The sequence below is a fragment of the Solea solea genome, chromosome 12, assembly GCF_958295425.1.
Source record: "Solea solea chromosome 12, fSolSol10.1, whole genome shotgun sequence".
Taxonomy (NCBI): domain Eukaryota; kingdom Metazoa; phylum Chordata; class Actinopteri; order Pleuronectiformes; family Soleidae; genus Solea; species Solea solea.
Genome location: NC_081145.1, coordinates 26,055,509 through 26,080,096, shown reverse-complemented (window position 1 = coordinate 26,080,096; position 24,588 = coordinate 26,055,509). Strand labels below are relative to the sequence as shown.

At 39.8% G+C, this 24,588-nt stretch overlaps 1 protein-coding gene across 1 annotated transcript in view; it reads left to right on the top strand.

The window, feature by feature from the left end:
* hydin (HYDIN axonemal central pair apparatus protein) overlaps nucleotides 1-24,588 on the top strand; it is a 75,587-nt gene that overhangs the window by 25,026 nt on the left and 25,973 nt on the right. The window contains exons 16-36 of the mRNA XM_058646080.1: nucleotides 161-296; nucleotides 1,468-1,632; nucleotides 2,041-2,193; nucleotides 6,836-7,074; nucleotides 7,207-7,492; nucleotides 8,085-8,228; nucleotides 8,350-8,493; nucleotides 9,084-9,176; nucleotides 10,215-10,435; nucleotides 14,294-14,444; nucleotides 14,857-15,066; nucleotides 15,711-15,929; nucleotides 16,025-16,199; nucleotides 18,167-18,276; nucleotides 18,706-18,833; nucleotides 19,450-19,586; nucleotides 20,114-20,241; nucleotides 20,347-20,460; nucleotides 23,187-23,267; nucleotides 23,363-23,512; nucleotides 24,037-24,276. Coding sequence (XP_058502063.1) covers nucleotides 161-296; nucleotides 1,468-1,632; nucleotides 2,041-2,193; nucleotides 6,836-7,074; nucleotides 7,207-7,492; nucleotides 8,085-8,228; nucleotides 8,350-8,493; nucleotides 9,084-9,176; nucleotides 10,215-10,435; nucleotides 14,294-14,444; nucleotides 14,857-15,066; nucleotides 15,711-15,929; nucleotides 16,025-16,199; nucleotides 18,167-18,276; nucleotides 18,706-18,833; nucleotides 19,450-19,586; nucleotides 20,114-20,241; nucleotides 20,347-20,460; nucleotides 23,187-23,267; nucleotides 23,363-23,512; nucleotides 24,037-24,276 — 3,424 coding nt within the window. The remainder of the gene's footprint in view (nucleotides 1-160; nucleotides 297-1,467; nucleotides 1,633-2,040; nucleotides 2,194-6,835; nucleotides 7,075-7,206; nucleotides 7,493-8,084; nucleotides 8,229-8,349; nucleotides 8,494-9,083; nucleotides 9,177-10,214; nucleotides 10,436-14,293; nucleotides 14,445-14,856; nucleotides 15,067-15,710; nucleotides 15,930-16,024; nucleotides 16,200-18,166; nucleotides 18,277-18,705; nucleotides 18,834-19,449; nucleotides 19,587-20,113; nucleotides 20,242-20,346; nucleotides 20,461-23,186; nucleotides 23,268-23,362; nucleotides 23,513-24,036; nucleotides 24,277-24,588) is intronic.

Genomic DNA, 24,588 nt, shown 5'->3' with positions numbered 1-24,588 from the left:
CCAATCACCTTCATTGAAAATGTATGAAATAGATCTAATTAAAAAGACTGCGGTTTTGGCAATTACTGCTCTGATCCATAAATAAACCTCAGATCTTTCTGTTTTGTGTTATCTCTCTTTTGTTCCCTCCCCTCCTCTCTCTTCCACTCTGCTATGATAGATGTGTTGTTCCTGAGATCGCGGTGGAGACTCCAGTGTTGGAGTTCGAAAGGTGTTTCCTCAATTACCCCTGTGAGCAGCAAGTGCAGCTGACCAACCCCAGCAGTCTGCCTGCCTGCTATGGCCTGCTTGACCAGGTTAAGTAGACAATAAGGCCGCTGAAATAATGTTACTATACACAGTGTTATTTTTTACTTTAAACCTCTTGAAAGCCAAATAATGAGCTATGTATGCCAGTACAACCTATAAAAGTGTTATGTAAAGTTTTTATTTGTCTCAAAATCACTTGATTTCTTTCAAGAGGTTAATATTAGACAGATTATACCTCACACAGTCCTTTTTACTTGTTGGAATACACTTAAAGGGCCAGTACAACTCATAAAATGTACATTCCCACTTGCCAAAAAGTAATTGCAGCTCCTACCTTGTAACATAAATTTTTTTCTCTGCCCTAAAATCATTTGATTTCAATCATGAGGCTAATAATTGGTAGATTATACCTCACCTATTCCTTTTTATTTGTTGTTTAAATAACTTTAAATATGTCAGTACAACCCATAAAATGCACATTTGCACTTGTCATAAAGTGATTGCAGCTCCTACCTTGTAACGTGCCTCAAAATCACTTGATTTCATTCCGCACTTATTACCGTTACGCTGCTGTACATGAACAGCATCATGCCAAGTGATGAGAAAATGTCAATGTGGGTAAAAGTGTTAAAACTTGTTTATTGATCATTTATAGTGTTAAACAAATTGATAACTTTATTATAATCCATTTATGAATCCCCCAAATATCTTACCTATTAATCTAGTGGTACTTTAATGACACATTTGGTTGAATCCATAAAATGCTAAAATTACATTGCTGTAGTATTTATGACTGAATTAATGACTTTTTTGAAATGAAATTGAATTAAGGAAAAGCACTGTAGCTACAAGAAAACTTCTGCCAACATACTGCCAAACAGTTGGCACTACAGCTACAATGGCTCAATTTCAGATGCAGTCATTTTACACCTTTCAAACCTTTCACACAGCTGTTAGCGACACATTATTTTGTGCGGAAGCACTTAACCACCTACGGCCATTTGGAGCACTTTTGAAGATGTAATTCTCCAACAGTGAGACAGATTTTCTCCACCTCAAGGGATGAAAGAAGCAGCACCCACACCATGACTCAGCTAAAATGCTACTGCTGGTTTTTTACATTTTTACAGTGAATCCTGTGATATAAAGGATTTATGGATTTTTTTTTTGTATTTATGTCTATCTGTATGATTGATTCATGTGTGTCATGTTTCTCAGGAGTATGAGGAGTCTCCCTTGTTGCTTTTTGACTCTTCCTCACCCAGAGGAGTGATTCCTCCTCACGCTTCAGAGCAGCTTCCCGTGACACTGCTGGCCAAGGCCACGGGAAGACTGCGTCACACGCTTCGTATTGCTGTGTTCGGCAGCACCAAGCCTCCTCTGGTCAGTCAAAGTGTGTGATACGTGATACTCAAGGACGATCTGACGATAATTACGTAATAGTACATCACGATATCTCCCTAAATAAAGAATATAAATTGTGAGAAGTGAGAAATTTGTTCATTACTTTCCACCATTATTGACCATTTAGCTATCTTTCAAGTTATCCCTGTGTTAAACATCACTGTGAGGAGTCATTGGGGAGTCATATTTAGTGCACCATATTTTTTAAATGAAAATATCAATATTTGTTTCCCAGCTTGTCGACAAGAGTGTCTCATGAGTCAGGATGGAATCAATATTATGCCCCAACCCTGGTGTGTGTGCATATATATATATATATATATATATATAAGTTCAGGCGGTGTTCTCATCAAAACTATGCTTTTTTTCCCCCCTCTTCTGTTCAAGGAAGTGGACCTGTCATGTACTGGTCAGGGTCCTCTGGTCCACGTTCAGAGCCCACAGCTGGACTTTGGCAGAATCCCAGTGCTGACGGACATTACCAGGACGCTGCACCTGTCAAACCACTCGCCTATTCCCGCCAGCTTCACAACGCGCATGGTACAAGCAACCGTGAACACAGATTATTCAGCAGTGCACTCGCATGTAGGCGAGGCGAGGTGAGGAGAGGCAAAAGGCAAGGCAAGGCAAGGCAAGGCAAGGCAAGGCAAGGCAAGGCAAGGCAAGGCAAGGCAAGGCAAGGCAAGGCAAGGCAAGGCAATCTGTGCTTTACAAGGGCATAGAAAGACATTAAGAAAATAGAAAAGCTGGACATTAAAATGACATTACAGCAGAATAACTGAATGCTGCTTCACGTTGGTTGGTTGTGCATCTGGGAAACCTGTTCCTGATGATCTTAGAGCTCTGGGTGCTTCATAGAGAACTAATAAGTCTAGTACGTGGAGGTGACTTGCTGCTCACTATAAATGCTGCAGCATCATGTGTTGCCAAACTGCATCGCTTCACTTTACACAGACACAACTCTCCAAAGTGGCAGGAAAGGCAGGCACACTGTATATAGAATACAGTGGTGGTACTGCACCATAATATATCAACGCAGTACACAGAGTTGTGTGGTCTACTGAGAACAGTACAAGTAAAGCAGTAAAGCAAGCACAAATGTACAAAAGAATGGCAACTTTTCTTGCCCTTAACTCGAGCAGTGAGATGTTGAGTTTGGGAGCATAATGTTAATGAGCGAAGTAAGTGATTTCTCCACTGATTCATTTCTTGTTTACCGTGTCATTGCTTAATCCTATGACTTGTTAATTTTTTAGTAAAATTGGAAATGTAATTAATAAGTTAATAGGTTTAATGCTTTGTCGGCGCTTGAAATAATTATTTGCCCGTTCAATTTCTACTCCCCGTCCCTGGAGCGTTAATGATTTTCCATTTTATGCACAAAGAGGTCATGTAATGTCGGCAGTACAGTCTTCACAGTTGAACTGACAGTTGAGCTCTCTGTCCCTCTCCTCCACATCGACTGACGACTGCTGTCAATTCAACAGTCTTTTAACACTTTGACAGTTTTGAGACACTGACTTGTTGACGGTGACAGCCCCCCTGTCATTTTCAGCATTTTTTAAAGTGAATGTGGTGTTTTATCTTACGAGGAGTTGCGAGACTGAATAGCTGTGTCCTACCTGTTTTTATTTATGACTAAACTATATGCTGCAGGATCATGGCATCGACAATTCATCACAGTCACTGTTTCTCTTGCCCCCTAAAAAGCCCTTCGCTCTGCGATGTCTGATATCCACGGTGGAACAAACTCATGCATTAATATTTCCTAAGCTGGAAAAGACACGGCAGACGGCAGGCAATCCCCCGGTGTAACTGCAGTTGTGTGACCCTGTCCTCTCCTCTGAGGCAGTGTCGGGGAAAGGAGTTTCTCTTCTGCACTCTCAAGCATCAATCGATGCAGATTCTCCTGGAATTACATTACATCTAGCTCAATAGGCTGGCAGAGAGCCACACAAATAGACTTGATGACAGAGGATCGCAGGGGTATTGCGAAAGTTATCCATACTCGCTTGTCTAATCACCGTCGGTGAAAAAACTAAATTGCACTCCATCCGATTCGCCAACTTTTTTTTGTTATTAAAAAATATCTTGTCTGGATTTAAACATTTAAACTAATGCAGTACAGCATCTTTTTTTTTACTCTATTTTCTGTTTTAGGTAGGGCCACCTTGTCCTTTTTAACTCACCGTTTAAGGTCTGGTGTGCAAGAATTAGCGACATCTACTGGTAAGACTTCAGACTTACCAGCAGATGTCAAACAAACTGAGAACTCACATCTCACTTTAAAGGTGAGGTTGATTGGAAACTCAAATTGACGTGGTTTTTAGGTGTGTCTCCGCTTATTTCCTCTCTCTCTGTGTGCGCTTGGGTAATTCGAGTTACCCGGTACCCAGTCGGCACACGAAGGGCGGCCAGGCCAACTGCACCACACTGGGGTGCGAGGTTCCGAGTGTGGAAGCGGGCGAGTCCGGTGGGGGTTGTGTACCTGGGGGTGTTGGGTACGATGGGGACGCTGAGCTTTGGTGGGGGGTTTTGGATGAGCTTTCTGTCCATTCAGGCTCCTGTAGAAACATTTGTCTTTGTTTAAAGCACACAAAAACACACAAGTGTTTATTCACCTCTACAAACATAAATAAGGGTCTTATACCTTTAAATGGATGAAATGGAAAAATCCAGATATTATTTCTGTCTTGGGTGGAAAACGAAACATGAACCATGCACAACTCACAGCTACAATACATTGATTTTTTTGTGCTGTGTATTATTTGGCAGGTAGAATTGACTGCAGCAGTAACTGCAGCACCGGTACAGGATTTATGCACTTTTTAGTGCTGTTGATTGTTGTACAGCATACAGCACTGAGATGGATTCTAAACCTTTCTGACCCCAGCTGTAGACCAAAGCAATCAATTCTAATAAGACTGTGGGATGCTGCAGGTTTGATGTGATTATTGAGATTCCAGTCGTCTTTGCTTCTGTCTCCAGAGAGACGACCCCCTGCTCTTACTGCTCCTCTGACTCTGCCCACCCCTCTGCTATAATCACCATCGCATCGACCCGCTCAATTTTACTTTCCCCGGCTCCTTCAGTCGATCATACCGAAGCTTAGAGAGTGATCTGTGACAATCTTTTTTTGTCACTGCGTGTTTGGTAGTTTTTTTTTGGAAATGTAATATATGTTTCCTCAGGCTACTTTTTTTAATTGGTCGTCCATGTTTACACTGTGTAAGTACAAGTACAGCAGCATTAATTAAATGCTGCTGTACTTGTAAATTAATTAAGTGTATTCGTTAGGCTGTGCTGGAAACAAGTGGCCTTGAACACAGATGTCAGACAAAATCTATATTATTTCATTAGTCCAGGATAATGGCCCTTTTCCATTCCTTTGCCTCGCCTCGCCATGGCACGGCACATTTGGTGCGTAGGTTGGTTTTACACTATAAAAAAGTATTTTTAACTGATCTACAGTTCGGTATTGTTCGGCTTGTTGTGATTGTGTGTTTTGGCGTCGTCAAGCACAGTGGAGTTTTAATTCATTTATTAAACATCCCTTGAAATTCATTGATTCGTTTACCAATTCAGAATGATTAGGTGTAAATAAGTCGCTACATTATGCACACATTTGCAAGATTCTTTAAAATGTGGGACGCCATATAGAAAGGTTGGGAAACACTGGTCCTTAGTAGATGTACATTGTAAAGACTTATGAAAACCAACACACTTATACAAGCATACTTATGAGTAGTATATTCAAATTCTGCCAATGGACCCGCCTAAATGTTACACACTGGACCTTTACATGCAGTGTGAACTTTGTTAAGGCAAGACAAATGCCATTTGCTTTATTTAATTGAAGACATATCCCCCCCTCCCCATTGATCAACAATCTACGGTGTTTGTCCTATTGGCAGCAAAAGTGCCGACATGCTTCGTTGCATCCGCAGGACACTCATTCTCAAAAATAGTAATTAAAAGTTTATGTCCCGGCCATCCATCAACACAGAACATCGATTGTGATCTCGACCACTCCTGGGTCAGATTCAGTACAGTGAGCACAGTGAAGGGGCCATCTGGAGATGAACATTAGATCTAAATTATTTTCTTCATTCCACTGGGCGTCATCCAAATAATTGCAATCATATATAATCCAAAAACAGGCAAAATACTTGGTTTGTCTTACAGAAGTTCTTTTCAATGCTTATGCCAGATTTTATTCAACATTTTTGATGTACATATCCTTGAATTTGTACATTTTAAAACATATTTTAACATTGGTCACACACTAAACCTATGCTATGGACCTATCACAGATTCCTAGAACTTAAGGGACACTTAACTCGTAACAATCATAACTTCATCTATTTCTCATAGGTCAAAGTATGTAACAGAATGGCTTGACATACAGTACATGTTCTTTAACAGTAAGTAAGAAGTGTAAAATTGCAATGATTGGTGCATTTTCCTTTAAGTTTCCGCTTAACTGAAATTGCACTCCAATACAATAATACAATGACAATAAAGGCTATTCTATTCTATTCTATCTATTAACTGCCGACTGAGAACCTGCATACAGTATCTGGATGCAAGTGTTGTGATTCACGACAGAATCTGATATGAAGTGATCACTCTACAAGCAGAATCCGCCACCTGTGGGTTTCCATCATTCAATTTAAGTGTGTTTTAAAGCAGCGATCCACTTCTGCCATCCTCACGATCTTAAGTGATCCTTTAAACTTTTCTTCCATCTTCACTCTTTATGAATTCAGCCCGGTGAGGAGATAAGTTGCCCGACATATTGCCAGGTATATAAGCTGCAGCTACCAGACTTCTGCTGCATTTCTGTACATCATTCTATATCCATTATCGCAGTTACAGTAAGGACATCTTTCATCTTACGGACTGTATGTCAGGCAGTGAGCCACTGCTCTACTTTGATCTTTGGTATCTTGTGCTAGATTGAGATGCTGATGTGATTATGTAGCTATACGATCCACGCATTTATCATCCAAGTTACAGCTTGTGGAGAACAGTAAGAGGAAAGTGCCCCCACAAGGGAGACAATTTCACGCATCACATTTCACTCCAGGAAGTAGCTGTTGGAGATGTTACTATACCCTTGTTTCTACTAAGACAGACATGCCATTATCAGCAAAAACCCTTTGTGTTTGTGTTTCCTCAGAGCCATAGGAAGTCCTTTTGGCGTGTCGAGCCCAGCGAGGGGGAAGTTCCACCAGAGAGCCGGCTGGAGCTTTGTGTCGTAGCCCACCTGAAGGACACGATCGACTTCCAGGAGAAGTTGAAAGTGTCCATCCAGGACAGTCAGACACACATGGTTCATCTGTCTGCAACAGGCACTGGCACCACAATTGTCAGTGACAGGCCTTTGGCCCCAAGCCTTGACTTAGGAACACACTTCAGGTAAACAAACAGTGTGTTGTTCCCTGACACACTTTACAAAGGAAGGGATGAGACCTACATTTGTTGTACTCTATAGTCTCCACATTAGATGTCATATAGACAGTTTGCTTCCTGTCCTCTTATGCCCATCAGCCATGAGTTATGCCAGTACCACTTCAAACTGACCAACCTCGGCCAACGGACACATTGGATGTACTGGGGTACGGATGGCTCCCTACACAACGCTAAAACCCACAATGGGGACAGCTTGTACTTTCTGCCGCCCATCTCGCCTCCCAAGAAGAAAGATGTTCATATCCGTGGATCTTTGGTGGCCGTCGGAGAAGAGCCGGTGTTCGGCCTCACCCCGTCTCGAGTGAAGCTTTTACCGGGCTGCTCTGTCGACATGGTGCTGACTGGATTTTCAGACACTGCCAAGGTGAGAGCCTTTGTTTGGAGACCTGAATCAATCTCCTCGAGATCAGAGTTACCAGTTAGAGAACGTCTCAGGCTCCATCCTAGAATTTTAGTCCATGCCCGACAAATACCCGACACAGTTATATGAAGTGAAGTGTACAATTAACTGTCTTGCAGGTGGTTGTTAGCCTTTAAGTCTAGTTTCAGCAAACTACAAAAGTTAATGTTCCAGGAGGAAGCATCTACTAGCCCCATGGACACACACACTCACACATACACACAAATCACACACCTTGGAGTTGAGTTATCACCAGAGTTTCAGACTCAACATTAATGACAGTCAGCTCTTCTCAATTAAGGATAGCATCCACCTTGTGTTGCAAGAACCCCAGGTCAACCACTTTTCAGTTTCTACTTATTATAACTTATTTTTACACTTTATACATTTATTTATTAAAGGTTTACACTGTATTTTACTCTTATGTTTTACTAAAAGAACCAAGCCAGACAATAATTTCTTGATTTTCATCCAAGCTTGTCGGTACCCGTCAGGTTGCTTTAGTGATTTGTTGTCTAGTTTTGCACATTTAGTACACGTGTCATTGTCTTTCAAGGTGGTACAGGAGCGTCTGGTGTGCCGTGGCACTGTGGGTGATCACGCCTGTAAGGAGCAGATCATGTCCGTCGATGTTTCCTGTCGCTTTATCGCTCCTTTGCTCAGCGTTTCTTCTAAGCGGCTGAACTTCTGCATAGAGAAGGTAACATAGCTTTTTTTTCCCCTATTCAAAAATATCTTATACAGGAATATGTGATGTGGTAAGATTCCTGTTTATACTGCTGCATTAAACACAAAGGTAATGGAAAATGTATGTCTTTCAGGTCCCAGGAGAGAACCTAGAGCCCATATATGAGAAACTGGTCTTGACGAATGTATCATCTCTGTGTTTGTCCATGAAGCTCTCTGTTGAAGAGCCGTTCTCTCTGTGTGACGCTCCCGGAACACAGAGCTCAGTTACCACTAAGGTACACACACTTCTTGTCTTGTTCCTTCAGAGAAGTTCTTTTATCTCCAGTTTTCTACGGATGTGGGATATGGCCCCATGCATTTTGTGCCCTAGACAAATTTTGACAAAGCTATTGTTTCCATGAAAATTGAAATATGTATAACAATGTCAGACAGTCCTGCTGACAAACTAGACGAACACGTTAATGAGAGTGAACAGTGAAGTTGAGAGTAGAAGTATGAACACTTGCAAAATACACAAAATACAGTGTTACACAACAGATCATTTAAATTTGACACGTCTGAACTTCCATACGCTCCAGTCAATGTTTTCTGGATTCAGTTTAAAAAAAACCAAACACATACACATACTGTATATTAACACTATGGGAAACTGAGTGCACTTGGTGGAGATGTGCTCTCCCTGAGCACTTTCTGTAGTTGTGTGTAGTTTGTTTTTTGTTTGATTTCAAATTCTTTCGAGGAAGAAAGTCACATATTTTGTTGTCACACACGAGAGCTAACAATAACGTTTTTGTTAACTGTTTCTAATAATAATCTATCTATTTATTCAACTAGTTTTTAATACTATACTGTTGTCTTTTTTAAGTCTGTGGTTTTAGGTGATGGGAAACAGGCCGACTTGTGGATATGCTTTAATCCAGATTACTATCAAGATCAGGTGTCACGAGTGGTGGATAAGGTAACAGTAATGCATCCTGCCAGATTATTATGCAATGCTTTTTCTTTCTTTTTTTTATCTGGGTCATATTGCATCTTTCTATGCAAGTGATAAAAAACATATATGTCAGAGTTTTTAATGTATGTTTTTATTCCCTCTAGTTATAGCTTGTATCACCCTACAACTGGATTTATTCATCTTTACAGGCCTTTAAAATTCTTGTTTACAAGTACATTTTTCTTCCTTTGTTTAAATTTATATGTATTTATTGATTTTCTTCATCAATTGTGTACACATACATGTGTTAATTTTGCAAAAACAAGAACAATTTAGAAAACAGAACAAAATCCATGGCAGTGCCAAACTTGATCTTTAGAATGAAATAATGAAATAATGAGATAACCTCACGATTCAAATCTTCATAATATCATAATACGATGTGTTTCTAAAGCACAATCCTATCAGAGCCTTCAGAGCTAATTTTAATCTAGTATTAACTGGCAGGCTTCATTACGGACGCTTTTGTCCATTTGGGCAGATTTTACCTATTGGACTGGCCATCATTTTGGCTGTGTTTGTGCAATGGCATAATTTCTTGTAAGAAACAAATTTTGGAATTCAAATAGAATTTTTTTTTCATAAAATAGATTAAAAGAACACATTGAGGCAAATTTACCATACTCTTAAGCCATTAAACTGGCTTTAAAGGGTTAAAATCCTGAAATAGATTACATTTCTGGTAGTTTTGTGCAGGGCTGAAGTTGCTTAAGAGATTTATGCAGAAAAATGCATGAAAAAATATTAATCTGTAATGTTTTCATAGCAGTTGTTTGGAAGTGGACATTTTTGTCCTTAATGACTTTAGAGGGCAGTAAATTAAACTGAAGCCTGAAGGTTAATAGTTTGTGTTTGTACTTTTGAGCATCCTAAACCCCACTTCTCTTCTCAAAAGTCCTCTTGGAGGTCTTGCATCCATGTCTGCCATATATTTTGAGTATTATCTTTGTGATTTTTTTTTACATTTTCCTTACTTTATATGTTTTCTTTTCTTCCCCTCAGTTCCTTGAGATGATCTACCAGGGACACCCACAGCAAGACATGGTGGAGCTGCACGCTGAGGTCCATTTCCCCAACCTCCACTTTTCCTCCAGCACCGTGGATTTTGGCTGCGTGCTGAATTACACACAGACTCACAGCACAATCACAATGACAAACTGCTCGCAGCTGCCCGTGTCCTACAGCTGGACTTTCCTCGAGGACCCGACACACTGTATCAACAGGTGAATCTGGTCCTCACTCTCTTATGTCAGTTAACATTGTCGACACAGCAAAACAGCACACAGTTAAATTAAGTGCTTTGTCAGGCAGTGGTTTCAACTTAATGTGAAAGTGATGTCAGAGGATTTATCCATAGTGGACACAATGACTTGGCAAATAAAGGGAATTTTGTTTATGTTCAGATGTTGTGACACACTTTTCCCTTATGCTGATGACACTTTTATTTTCATAATCATCACAACATTGTTAATTACTTCTTTTGTTAAGTCATAGAAAAATATATCTAATGCTAAAATTATTAGCATCTTTTTTTTTTTATGAGTCAGGACTGTAGCTTTACATCATTCATGTAATTCTGTGAATCAAAAGGCAAATCGATTTTGTAAACTCTCTGCAGAAGACAAATCTTCTAGTTGTGTATGTTACAAACGTTAAAGTTTGCCTCCCTGACGCCTTTTATACACCCCCCCCCCCTAAAATGGCCAATGAATACTAAAGTAGACCGTCCATGGCTTTCGACCAACTACCTGCCACAGCTTTACAAGATTTATCACCCTATAGTGTCCTATCCTTCCTGATCTTATGGTTTTTGCATAGCCAGTATTTATTTATTTGTTATTTGTTGTAATATAGCTTATATTTATTATTCATTTATTTTTGTTCCCCCTCCCTTGTCTCTTTCTAGTCTCTTCTCCTCCAACTCCTACATTATGACCTCCCTTAACAGCCTGTCTCACGAGCCATCTGGCTAATTAAAGGAAGACCTCACCCTGTGAACTCACTCGCTAAAGTTCCTCTTTTTCTCGCTCACAAAACGTGCACTATCTAGCCATGTTGAGCTAATTACATCGCTATCGGTAATTACACCACAGCCTTTGGAGAGAGGGGGGATTTTAATAGAGCTTACTCTTTTCTGTCTTCCTATCCCAATGGAATGAATAGTAGAAAACTGACTTACAGCTTTTCCACCCTGTGTTATTTGTTGTGTAGCCTTCTGAATGTTGGTGGTTGAAGGTGTAGTTGGTTGGTTTAATCCAGAAGGTGGCAGTTATGTAACATTACAGACGCTAACTGATGTTAACCCTTCAAGACTTAAGCCTCAAAATGTATGTCTGGATTTTTTTTTAACCATAAAAAGGGCCAGAAAATGTCCTGTGAGTAAGTGCTTTTGCCCATTTTTCCAGAATAGCTTTCAATATCTGGCAGTTATTTACAATTCACTGCATGATGAAATAGTGTATTAACAATTTTATCTAGAAAAAACACTGTCGTTGTACACAAACACCAAATGTTAAAATTTGAATTTTTGTCTCGGTGTCCAAAAACGATTGATTTGCCAGCTTCCTGTGACAGCGCGAGTGAAATTACCGTAATAACCACATATTGGTTTTGACTTGCAGCGTCTCAGCTTTCAGAAACTGTTGAATTTTTTTCCCTGTAGCACAAACCGCCACGGAATTGCAGCAATGCAAAGTGCGCTTGCACAAAATGTGTCGCCTGTGATACGCTGTTTTAAAGGGTTAAACTGGAACTGGAGGTGGCAGAGCTGCAGATGCTGAGATTTTTGTCAGGAGTGACCAGGATTGACAGGATTAGAAATGAGCATATTCAAGGAACTGCTCAGGTCGAACAGTTTGGAGATAAATTAAGAGAGTCAAAGGTTGAGATGGTTTGGTCACAAGACCACAAAGAAGGTTCATGAAGGTTCATGGATGTTGTGAAGGAGGGCATGAGGGAGAGGACAAGATTATCCACTGTGGTGACCATTAAAAGGAGAAGCTGAAAGAAGCATGAATAAATGCCAAAAGGTGTCAGCCTTAATCTTATAATAATTTCCATCTGTAAAAAAAAATAAACAGAAAAACACAAACTTCAGATTTCTGTGTGTGACATCATCAACATAAAAGGCATTTCACGCTTAAGGGAGATCCAGGCACAAGATCAAAGTCAATCTCTGAACACAAATAACAACCTAACTAACAACCTAACTAACGAACTAACTTGTGTGAAGGAAAAGAGAGGACGTAGGAGGAGTTAGTGTAACATTATGTCTCCAAACTGCTGTAAAACATCACAGAAGAAGGGGAGGCACTAAGGTGATTGACAGGTAAAGGTTAATGGAGGCAATAATGCAAATGTAGTGCCGTAAAACGCAGAAGAAGAAGAAAAGTTGTGTACGGGTGAACACTGGAGACCGGTCGCAGTCGCATGAAGGAAAGACAGAGAGACAGATATGACAATGTCAGAGTATCTGTTTCTGTTGTAGATTGAGCTCTTGCAGAGTCATCATCCGCCGTCTCACCATCTGTTCCTTCTGTCCGCACCACTGGCTTTAAGACTCTTCCTTTCACTTCCCCTCCCTCCCACATGTATTTATTTTCTTTCTCCCCGCATGGCACCAAATGATTTTAACAGACCCTGAAAAAACTGGCACGCACCAAAGACGCAGCGCGGCGTCTGTTTGAAGTACAATGACCTACGGTGTCTCCTCACCCTCACATCTCACATCTCACATTACCAGACCCACTAATTTGTGATTCCAAGGCCAAGCAGCCTTCAGATAAGCAAAAAAAAAGAAAAGAAAAGAAAGACATTTGTTATACAGTAGATGGACCATACAACAGTGCCCCCTGCTGGTTTTATTTGCTCTAATAAACTCACATGCTGACACAACAATACTGTAATGTTCTATTGAGCACTATATGACAAATGGATACATGCACTTAAATGTTGCCTCATATGTTTCTCTCGCTCTCTCAGTGAAGTAGCCAGTGTTCAGTGATTGAATATATAACCTGACCGGTCCGGCTCGGAGACGGATCCTCACTAAATCTCACTCTCGCTCGCTTCCGTGTTTATTCAGCACTTTGCTGCAATCCATCCTGACCCATTTCCTGCTACTTGCCTATTAAAATGCCTTTTAATTATAGAACACAGTTTAATTAACTTGATGGATACACCCAACAGTGATCCCACAGGGACACATGCAGAGAGAGAGAGAGAAAGGGGAGAACAAACAAGAGGAGGAAAATGAGTCAGAGTTGCTTCTTTACAGTGGGTAAACTGGTTGGGTCGATGGTGGTGTCGTGCACAAACAAACAAACCCGTGGGTTTATAACTTAACAAGAACAGCAGCAGGAGTTCATCCAGTTTTTTCACTTCATTTCAGTTTATTTACAATGTTTTACTGAACATATTTTACTCTTTATATTCTCATATCATTTCATTACATTCTCATTATCTCACTGTCTTTAATATCTTATTTATTATATTGTCTATGTTACCTTTTGTCATCTTTTGTTTTTTCTTGTATTTTCTTTACTCTTTACTATTTTATGCTGCTGTAACACTTTACATTTCCCCATCGTGGGAATAATGAAGGATTTATTTTATAAAAGTTACAGATTATTAAAGCATTTAATCTTCTATTTTCTATTCATTCTCTTACAGGTGATATGCAAAGACTATACTATATTATACATATATGTGAACTATAGTTTGCTTTTTCATTTTAAAATGTACAGAGTTGGATTAAATTTGACCCGTTTTTTTAATTGTATTTAATTTTTTCAGATCTTTTATTTTCTTTTAAGGCAGTCACTTTGACGTCAACTTGTTGTCTGTTTTATTTATTTTTTTCAATCCCAACTTCCTCTGCTGTTTTGGGAATGAGACATGTATCTCTAATGATCAAATATTTATTATAATTTATCTCTGGAAAATTGGGAAAAAAACCCCACTATATTGCCTCTTTTCATTGATCATTTGCCCCCCCTTTTGTTTTTAACAGTGCATCATTATGTTTTGCCGTCAGTGATTAACGTCAGTGATGTTTTCTATTTATTCATTTGGCATCCTAGTGAAACAGATATGGACAAGAAGAAGAAGCGGAAAACCCCACATAATGAGAAGGAAGGCAGGGTGCCTTCATCTCGGACGCCTTCTCCGGGGTCTCCCGCTCACGTCACACCGAGAGAGAAGAAGAAACAACCCCCGGCACACGTGGAGGAGGTGGGTAAATGTGTACAAGATTTCCAGGTTATTTAAGGGTGAACGCAGCACTCTCAGCATTGGCTGATTATTGGCTGAATTGCTAGAGATAATTATTGATATTGTGATGTTTTTGTCCACCCACCATCCCAGAACATATACTGTACATTTTATGGCTCAACACAAAATTCCTGTACTCTGGACATAAGTTGTACTTTAGTGGATGTTGAATTATATTAAGAAAAGCTCTAAAATGAATATATTTTGGGAAAATTATTCCGAAACATCAAAGTGATTGCACCTGCACAGGGAATCCAGGAAGTCGTCCTGCACTCTAACCCCTATAAATCAACATTTTACTTATAACAAGAGCAAATAAGCGCGTTGTGGAAGTTTTATGGAAGTTGTAATGAAGTTCTTGTCGTGTCTGTAGGTGTTTGACGTGCTGCCGATGAGCGGTCTCCTGCAGCCCGGGGAGAAGCAGAACGTCACGCTCTCTTTCTTCGGCCACGAAAACATCAGCAGGGAGGCGGTGGCTCAGTGTCACGTACAGGAGGGGCCGACGTATGAAGTCAAACTCAGAGGAGAAGCATCGGTGAACAGCTACAGCCTCGACTCCTCCCACATTAACTTTGGCCGGCAGGTACGCACATTAACCACATGTGTAGTTTTTCACCCGGTCGGTCCTTGGCACTTCCACCCCCCTCTCTTTAGAGATGCAAGGCATCCACACCGGTTATCATTGATATTCAAAACAAGGACATATTGATTTTTTGATTTGGTTGAAACGAGCAATTCAGCAAGAGCCTTTCTTCGACCTTACTGTCTGTTCAGCTTCTTTCCTTTTCTCTCTTTCTCTCATTCCCAACTTTTCCAGAGTTTAAACTCTGTCTCTCGGCCTCTTACTCTTAACAATAGTTTATTTGAGCTCAAATCACAGTCACAGTAACAACTATGACTGTATTTCATCATGACCGTAAACGCACAGCTTTTAACCAACACACGCAAGAGAGATCACATCACACCAGTTTTACCTTCACTCCACTTAATTTTAGAGTACATTTTAAAATCCTGGTCCTTACTTTTAGGGCTTTACATGGACAAGCCCCTTCTTACATCTCTGTTGTTAGTTGTGTCCAAAAACAACCTTTAGGACCAGAAGGGATTGAGCCTTTCAGGCAGTGGCTCCCAAACAGCTTGCCTCTGTCTTTGCATTGCTTTAATTGTGTGGATTCTTTTAAAAAAGCAGCTGAAGACTCTTTTGGTTTTTACGGCTTTGACTTTCAGCTTTTCGATCATTTGGGGGAAGCTGAGGTGACGCTAAGAAACACTGGCAGGGTGGGCTTCAGTTTTGAAATCATTCACCTGGATGATGACGAGGAGGAGGTGGTGGTGGTGGAGCCACGGCAACAGAGGAAGGCCACAGAGGAGGATGAACAGCCGCACACCGAGAAAGAGGAGGTGCCTGAGATCAGACTTGGTGAACCCTTGGTCATCCCCAGATCGGTATTTGATTCATTAATTATGTATGCAGGGTTTTTCATATTGTTTTTTAAAACCAGTTTTTGACCAGTGTGTGTGTGTGTGTGTGTGTGTGTCAGGGTTACATCGCTGCCGGTGCAGAGCAACGCCTGCATCTCCTCTTCATCCCCGGCACACCGGAGGTTTTTGAGAAGCGGCTTTCTGTGCAGGTGGCTTTCCTGCCTGCGCAGGACATCACTGTGACTGGAGAGGGATTCTTCCCCCGGATCATCCTGAACCTGCCCCGGAACCTGCGTACGTACAGACACGCATGTCATAACACGTGGATTATGATTGTATCTCACGAGCCAGAAGAATGAATGTTTGAGACTTTTATGTCACAGTTTTCTTCAGTGGCTTTTGTGCATTTCACAGATCAGAATGTTAATGTTCAACCTCAGTCACATCATTTACACATTTCTTTGTGTTATTAAGGTTGAGTGTGTAAGATTTAGCAACATACATTGGTGAAGTTGAAGTTGAATATCCCTCACCTTTCTCTTCCAAAGTGTGTTGGAGAACCTATGCAGCTTCAGTTGACATCAAAAGTCAAAGGATGTTTAGTGTGTCCATTGTGGGCTACTGTAAAAACATGGTGAGCCAAAATGGCTGCCTCTGTAGTGATGACTCAGCTCCTGGTGTAAATAATGCTCATTCTGTTAACAGGTGGTTGTTTATTGTGTTTATAACCTCTGAAGATAATTTCACCCTATGTTTTACACACTGACTGGAGCTTTAAATGCTTTGTCACATTCATGGGAATGGTTCCAACTATTGTCCGCTGTTTCCTACATTATCAGTTCAATTCAATTCACTTTTATTTGTATAGCGCCAGATTACAACATACATTATCTCAAGGCACTGTACATAGACAACATCATCGAGAGTAGAGAAACCCAACAATTCACACAATGAGCAAAAAACTCCATTTTAACAGGAAGAAATCTCTGGCAGAACCAGACTCAAAGATGTGCAGCCATCTGCCGAGACAGGTTGGGGTGAAAGGAAAAATGGGGGACAGAAAGGACTAGAGGGAGGTGAGGTAGAGACAGAAGAAAGAGACCAGCAGCAGATATACAACAATTGTATCAAGTTAAACAAGTTATAACTTGATACATACATGAATAAATGAAAGGCAAAAAGTGACATAAAGAAATGTTTAACATTTGCAACATCACAACCAAATAACAGAGAAACTACTACTAATGACTTCAGTGTTCTGTGTCTAAAAGGAGTAGGAAAGAAGTGAAAACTTCAAAACATTACCCCCCCCCCCCCATTTTTTTACATTATCTCTTCAAAATGTGATCTTATAAATATATTAAGTATGCAAACAGATCAGAAATTAAGTACATGAATAGAAGGATCCAGAGTGAGATCATGTACACATCATGTTCCATTTAATCCATCATTTAAACCTCACTGATAATGTACTGATAATGTGTATTTTTTTTCAGCTCACCGTTGAGATTTTACTGTTATTTGACTCCTCTGACCAAATACAGTGATATTTGGTGTCACTTCTTACTCACTGCTTGTTTAAATAGGCTCATGTCCTTTTGATTGTTAATCAAAATGCATTTTACTCTGTCTCTTTAATCGTCTTTGTCAATCACAACAATTATTTTAAGAAATGCATGTACTGTGGAATTTTATAAAGCATTGTTTGTAATTCTCTCTGTTTTGCCCAAATGTCAATATTATGGCGTGCGGCGTAAAACAATGTGCACAATGTGAGTACATTGATCTCCATGTAGTAGAATGGGCTAGTTGCAACAATAGCTGTAAACAGAAGGTGCTCGCCGCACGCTGTAATAGTTTATCGATTGGTATAAAGGAACTTGTCAGAACACAGTCGGCCACAGAGCAGAGCTGCTCCCCTTGAATTGAATTTAGCCTCGGGGCTCTGTGGCTAATGCCCGACTTGTTTTGCTCTCCAAAGCATGGAGCACAAATCTTGTCGTTAATGGACAGGTTTAACCAATACTCACTGATCCAGTGTTGACAAATATTGAGACATAAACTCAATAGATATACAGTACAGTACACAATACATTTATATATACATATATATATATATGTATATATGTATATATATATATATACAGTATATATACACATATATATATATATATATATATATATATCTATATATATATATATATAGATATAGATAGATAGATGAATATTTGTGTGTGTATGTGTGTGTTCCCTTTAAACAGAGGAGAATTTCACTGAGGTGGTGGAACAGGCCAGAGCGACACTGAAGGCGAAAGGAATCAAGGACCCAGCAGATGGTAGAAAAGTGACAACAGAGGACAGCACCTTCACAGTCAGTGATTATGGATGGAAATGGACAAATATGAGTCAATAAGCATTTATCTCCATATAGATTAAAGATATGTAGATGTTTTGAAGAAAAAAAAAGGCGTGCTATCAGAGGACCCATATGATTGCATTAATTAAAGCGTGACCACTTTAAAATGATAATTTAATAAATCAGCAGTAGCTATTTCACTACTGAGGACAATGATTTTAAATATCCACAGTGGTGTTTTTGTTGTTTTTGTTGGTTATGAAAGCTACAGATGTCCGATGTGACTAATCTATCGTCATAAATCTGCAAATAACAAAACGTTCTTCTTCACAAACTACTTTGCATTTACTACTTATGTAACTACTCTACAGCATATCTTTTTAATGTTTATTTACCCTTACTTCTGTCTCCCTCTCCCTTGACTTTATGGCTCGCTGCTTCTAGTACGAGGAGCTGCTTCACATGGAGATTGATAGAGCGCTGGTCAGAGATAATGCTCTTGCTATGACCGGCAGTTTGGTAAAGCTCAGAGATGAAGAGGGTTCCTACAAGAAGTGGTACAGACTTGGCAAGTATGTACTAACACACTCACACACATACACTCATTTGCCCTTCTCTAATTGTGAGGACAATCGTTGTCATACCACATGTCTTATTTGTTTCACATTAAGTCGTACACATACATATACAGTTCAACTTTTATCCGTGGGTCAGGTTGTTAGTTTGTGCAAAATATTGTGTACAACATTGCCAAGATGTGGCTCCGCCGTTCCCAGCTTTATATTGTGCAAGAAAGTTTCAAACTGTAGCTACAGAAGCTTAAATTCAATTATTTTCCATGCTGCCTTTGAGGGAAAGTTAGGTTTTGTTTTCCATGGAAAGAAAACCTTTTATTTTGTCAGGGCCATTATCATTAGCTTATTTCACACCCCTCGTACTCTAAAACAAAGTCTGAACCTCCAAAAAAGCTCAGAATGTCAGCACAAAAATGTCAAAATGTCTCCACAACAATAGTGTTAAATCTGCATATTGTGGAAAGAGCCTGTATCATAACAGTCAGGTTGATTTTCAAGGCAAAACACTCTTCACATGCTCACCCACATCTTATGACTTGAAATATATTATGTTAGGTTGTTAGTGACGTCATAATCTGTCTCTCCACACCCCATTATTCTGCTCCCCTCGCAGGTTCGTGCTCCCAGAGTACATGCTGGATTTTGGATATGTCATTCTTGGCAGGGTGCACAGTCACACTGTCACTGTCACCAACGCTGGGTTAATTCCTGTGTCCTTCCATGCCAATTTAAAACCTCTCACAGACACAGGTAACATTACAATTCTTTTATTCAGGTCTTTTTCAATTATTTTGTCTCTGTTTTTGTGTTAAATGCCAACTCACGCTGCAGTTACTACAAAGAACATGTGCAATGAGGCCTGTAGAAAATCATGTTACAGTTACTGTATGCTGGAGATACCAGTTTATAGATCTTTAGTATAATTTGTACATTTACACTTATTATTGTATTATCTTGTATTATCTTCTTCTTGTTAGTATTCTACACTATAAAAAACATCTTTTTCATATACAAGAACAGTGGCTAGGACTGTTGCCTCACAGCAAGAAGGCTCTGGGTTTGAACCCCCTGTCCGTCTCATGTTCTTTCTGTGTTGAGTTTGCTTGTTCTCTCCTTGTCCGTGAGGGTTTTCTTCCTCCATCCTACCATCAAATCATGTGTTAGGGTCAGGGACCACTGGAGTTGGTCCCCCAGGTGCTGGGTCCCCAGTAGAGGACGGATGTTCTACCTCATGTAAAACAATGAGTTGTGATGGTGTTGTTGTTGTTCCTTCAAAGGTTTCAGTGCTGAATTTGAACGAGCGAAGAACCTGCCTTGTGGCGAAGCCGTGACTTTCACAGTGGAATTTGATCCTCAAAGAGCCAACCTGCCCACGGGGAAAACATGTGTTGTCATGCCAATACTGGTACGGGAAACATATGCTTATACTGCATATGTGCATAAATGCTGTCGTCATTATTTCTATTTGAAATCATGTGTTATTGGGATGTTTATCTTCTTGGTTTCCCAGGTTACGGGTGGCCCAACGGTTCATCTGCGGCTGTGTGCAGTTGTGACCATGCCGGCCGTCACCATTTCCACGGATACACTGCAGTTTGACCCTATACAGTGTGGCATGTGTCAGGTAACACAAAGTAACAATGAAATGACTGTATGGGATATATTATTTTGTAGCCCTACATATTTTGCACCTATGGTCCCAGCTCGCCTTGGCACGTCGCGGTTTAAGTTGGTTTTCCACTACAGTTAATCAGTTAAATCAGTTAAAATCAGTTAAAACAAAAGTATTTGTTCAGTACTTCCTCCATGACCGGAGCACAGAGCACCAGACTCCTGTTAAATATTGATTTTAGACATTTCCCTGGTAATTGTTGGAGATTAACCCACATTTTTAGGGATTGTTAAGTATTTTTAACTGATCTACAGTTTGGCATTGTTTGGCTTGAGTCTTGTGTCGGACGTCTCTTCCTGTGACGGCACTCACAGTGGCGACAATCAGTGGCCGGCGGTCTGGCAACGTCACGCATATTATTGGCTCGCCGGAGCAGGTACTAAAAAAGTACCAGGTACCAGGTACTATGCTTGTGGAAATGCAACTTAACCGTGCCGTGCCGAAGTGAGTCGAGTCGCACTAGTGGAAACACGTCATTTGTGATAGTATGAGAAAAGAATGTTCGTGTTTTTATTAATTAAATCACTTTTCCCTAAAATTGGACAGACAAATGTGTGTCTATTTCATAATACTTGTTTAAAGTAGATGAACACACTAATTCTGTCCACTGCTTAATACTGCTGAGAACGTGCAACGCTCATTAATGAGCAGCATTATCGAGAAACCAGTGAGCTGCCTGCTGTGGTTAATGATGTGGTCAAACCCTTGCACTGCAAAAATTGATTTTCAGCAAAGAAAAATAAGCCTAATTTCTGGGAAATTGTTCCTATTTTATACCTAAGAAGGAAAAGGGAATTTGGCAAGCAAGTTTCGCACTAGGAAAGTAATCCAATTCTTTTAGAAAACTTTTACAACTTACTTTAAGATTGTAAAGTAACAAGTTAAGACAATGGTTTGCATAAAAATCCTGCTGCTGGTTTGTGTGTTAGGTTTGTGTTAAATACAGAAGTAAAACTCACTGTCAGGTGTGTGGGCAAATGTAAGAAATGATCTACGGTATACATTCTTTTTTGCCAACATTCTTTTTATTGTTTTTCACAACATAAAGAAATACAATCACATGTATTGAACAAACATGTCAACCGCACCCCATCCCATCCCAATTGTTCCAATTTTTGGTTGGGGAACTAAATAGTTATAGTCCATTATATAGGAGTAAACAACAACAAAAAACAACAAACATTACTGTATAATTGAATATTACAGAGGGCCACTGTTCACACGTCTCCAGGTTCTTCCATCACATGTGGCAAATCTGTTCGTGATATATAAGAAATAAAAGGGTCCCAGATGTGATGGAAATGATGCTCTTGTTGTTTTAGTGTGAAGGTGATTTTCTCTAAGGGCAGAGTGGTAGATAGCTCAGTAAACCACCTGCTGATTCCTGGTCTTCTGGTATTTTTCCAGGATAGAGCTATTATTCTTTTTGCAATTAATATACTCAAATCTATAAATAATCGTTTATTTTTTTTTATTTTCAAATTCTCTGGGTACAAACCTAATATAAACAGCTGTGGGATTAAAGGTAGTTGAATATGTAAAATATTTTGAATATATTGTTTTACTTCTTGCCAGAATTTTTGTATGTCTGTACATTGCCAAATACAATGGAAAAATGTCCCCTTTTCCCTCTCACATTTGATACAAATATCAGGAATAGCACTATTATATTTATTTAGCTTTTCTGGAGTTATATACGATCGCATCAACCAATTATATTGCAGTAATTTTAGGCGGGTGTTAGTAGTTCTTGATTGTGCTTTAGCACATGCCTCTTCCCACTCAACCACCAAGATGTTTTCCTGTAGATCCTCTCTCCATGCCCCCAGCCGTCCCATAGATGTTTCTGTACATCCATCCACCAGACATTTATACATTTTGGAAATTAGACCCCTCCCTAAACAATTCGTATTCATTAGTTTCTCTATAACAGACATTTCAGGGATATCTAATGTTTGATTTTGTTGTGTTCTAATGAAATTTTTTAACTGTAGATATTTGAAAAAATGATTACGGGGTATATGAAATTTATCAACTATTTCTTCAAATGACATCAGCACCTTTTGCACATTGTACAGATCTCCTATTTTCCCCAGCCCCTTCATGACCCAAGATTTAAATCCCCCGTCTGCTTTTCCTGGTGGGAAGGAGTCATTCCTCCATATTGGGCTGAAGACAGAGAGAGAGGACGTTTCTTTAAGATATTTTTTAACTTGATGCCACACTACAATCATGTTTTTCACAATAGGATTTTTTGTAGTCTTTTTAAGGATTTTAGTGCTTGCTGAATACAGGTATGTAGGGAGGGGCAGACTTAGCTGGAGTTCCTCCATTTCTTTCCAGACGGTATACATTCTTAATGTCGGCTTCATCAAGTAAAGGAAGACTCATTTTTAAGTGAACATTTCTTACATGACATCATTTATTTGCTTGTGATAAAATAAATTTGTCAAATTTTTGTTTGGACAAATTGTTTGCCCTCACATTACAGTCTTAAATTGACTCTAGATTGGCAAAACAAAGAAACTTTTAATGAAATTAAGAATATTTAGCTTGTTTTAAGCAGGGCTGTTTTTTTGTTTTTAGTAATACTAAAAAAAACATTCTGCTGTGGTCAAACAGACATGAGATTTGTGGAAAAAGCTAAATCTTATGTTTTATTATCCGTGGCCCATCAGATAAGGACGATACAGCTGCTGAATCACGAGCCCGTGCACTGTCTCTGGAGCATCGCCGAGGACGTGAAGCCTTTACAAAAGGTACTACTATGATTTCCATGTAACAATAGCATGACACATACTTAATACACAGTGTGAGAGTGTCACACTGACTTCTGCTCTTGTTTTTCCTGCAGGTAAATAAATTCCTGCCTTCGTACCTGCGGAAGAAGATCCTGCAGGGACAGGAACCACTTCCAGCCGTGTTTGTGATGAATCCCTCCTCCGGCACTTTGGCACCTGGTGAACGAGTTAATGTCCAGATAAGGTTCAGCCCGACTGAAGAGGTGAGGATTTAAACTGAGACTTTAGATAGTGGTACAGGAAAACACAGAGTCAAGCTGAGTCAGGACCCATAGATTTGTCACTGAAGATGTTTTTGGAAAAAAAAAGTCAGTTGTTATTCCTTTGTCAAACATATAGTATATCTCTTTATCTATTTTAAACAATTAAAGGTGTTACAGAAATGTTTGTGTAATGTTATCCACTTTTATTTTATATAGTATCTGTAAGAGATGCTGTACAAATAAACAAATTTACTTTACTCAAAGCTGCAGGCCATTAAAACTTTTTGTGTGTGCACATACATCTAGAAACAGGCTATGTCAGGCAAAACTATCAGACATGACTGAGGGAGCGTTTGTGTGTATGCAAAAAGCATTTATTCCATCAAACTGTAAAACAACCAGGTTTTTTTTGAGTGGTAAAATTTGCTTCTGGAAGTTATTGCTTTTTATGAAATTGTGAAAAGACTCTGTGTTTTTACAAAGTTAATGTCAGTGACCTACTGTGTGTGCGTGCGTCGCTGCAGCTTTCTTACAACAGGCAGCTGGTGGTCCATGTGGAAGAGAGCAGCAAGAAGTTGTCCATCACTGCGCAAGGTCAAGGTGAGGACCCACAACTTGAGTTCTACCCGTCGGTGCTGGAGCTGAGACCTTGCCTGCCTGCCAGCCATGACGCTGAAGCTGAGGTCATCGTCAAAAACCGCTACTCTTTTCCCATCGAGTTCTACTCCCTGGACTTTGACATGCAGTATCTCCAGGAGGAAAAGGTAAGCAACACAAAGAAGACGTAAAATCTGTTTTATTCCTGCAGTTCTGTGTTTACACCTGATATCACAATTGTGTCTGTGATGTCACCAATTGGTTTTTCAACTGGCAATTTCAAGTTTGGCCACTACCATTTAGGATTGTTAAAGAGCCCTTTTGATTAGAAGGGTTGTTCTGAGAGCAGGAGAACTGGCAGGTCATGTGCTGTCAATCACACTGTAAAACATACCTGCTATTTTTCTCTAAATAATTTACATATTTGGTATCGTGTTGAGTAGAGAAGACCTGAAGCCAGTTACTGCAAACAAGGGCAT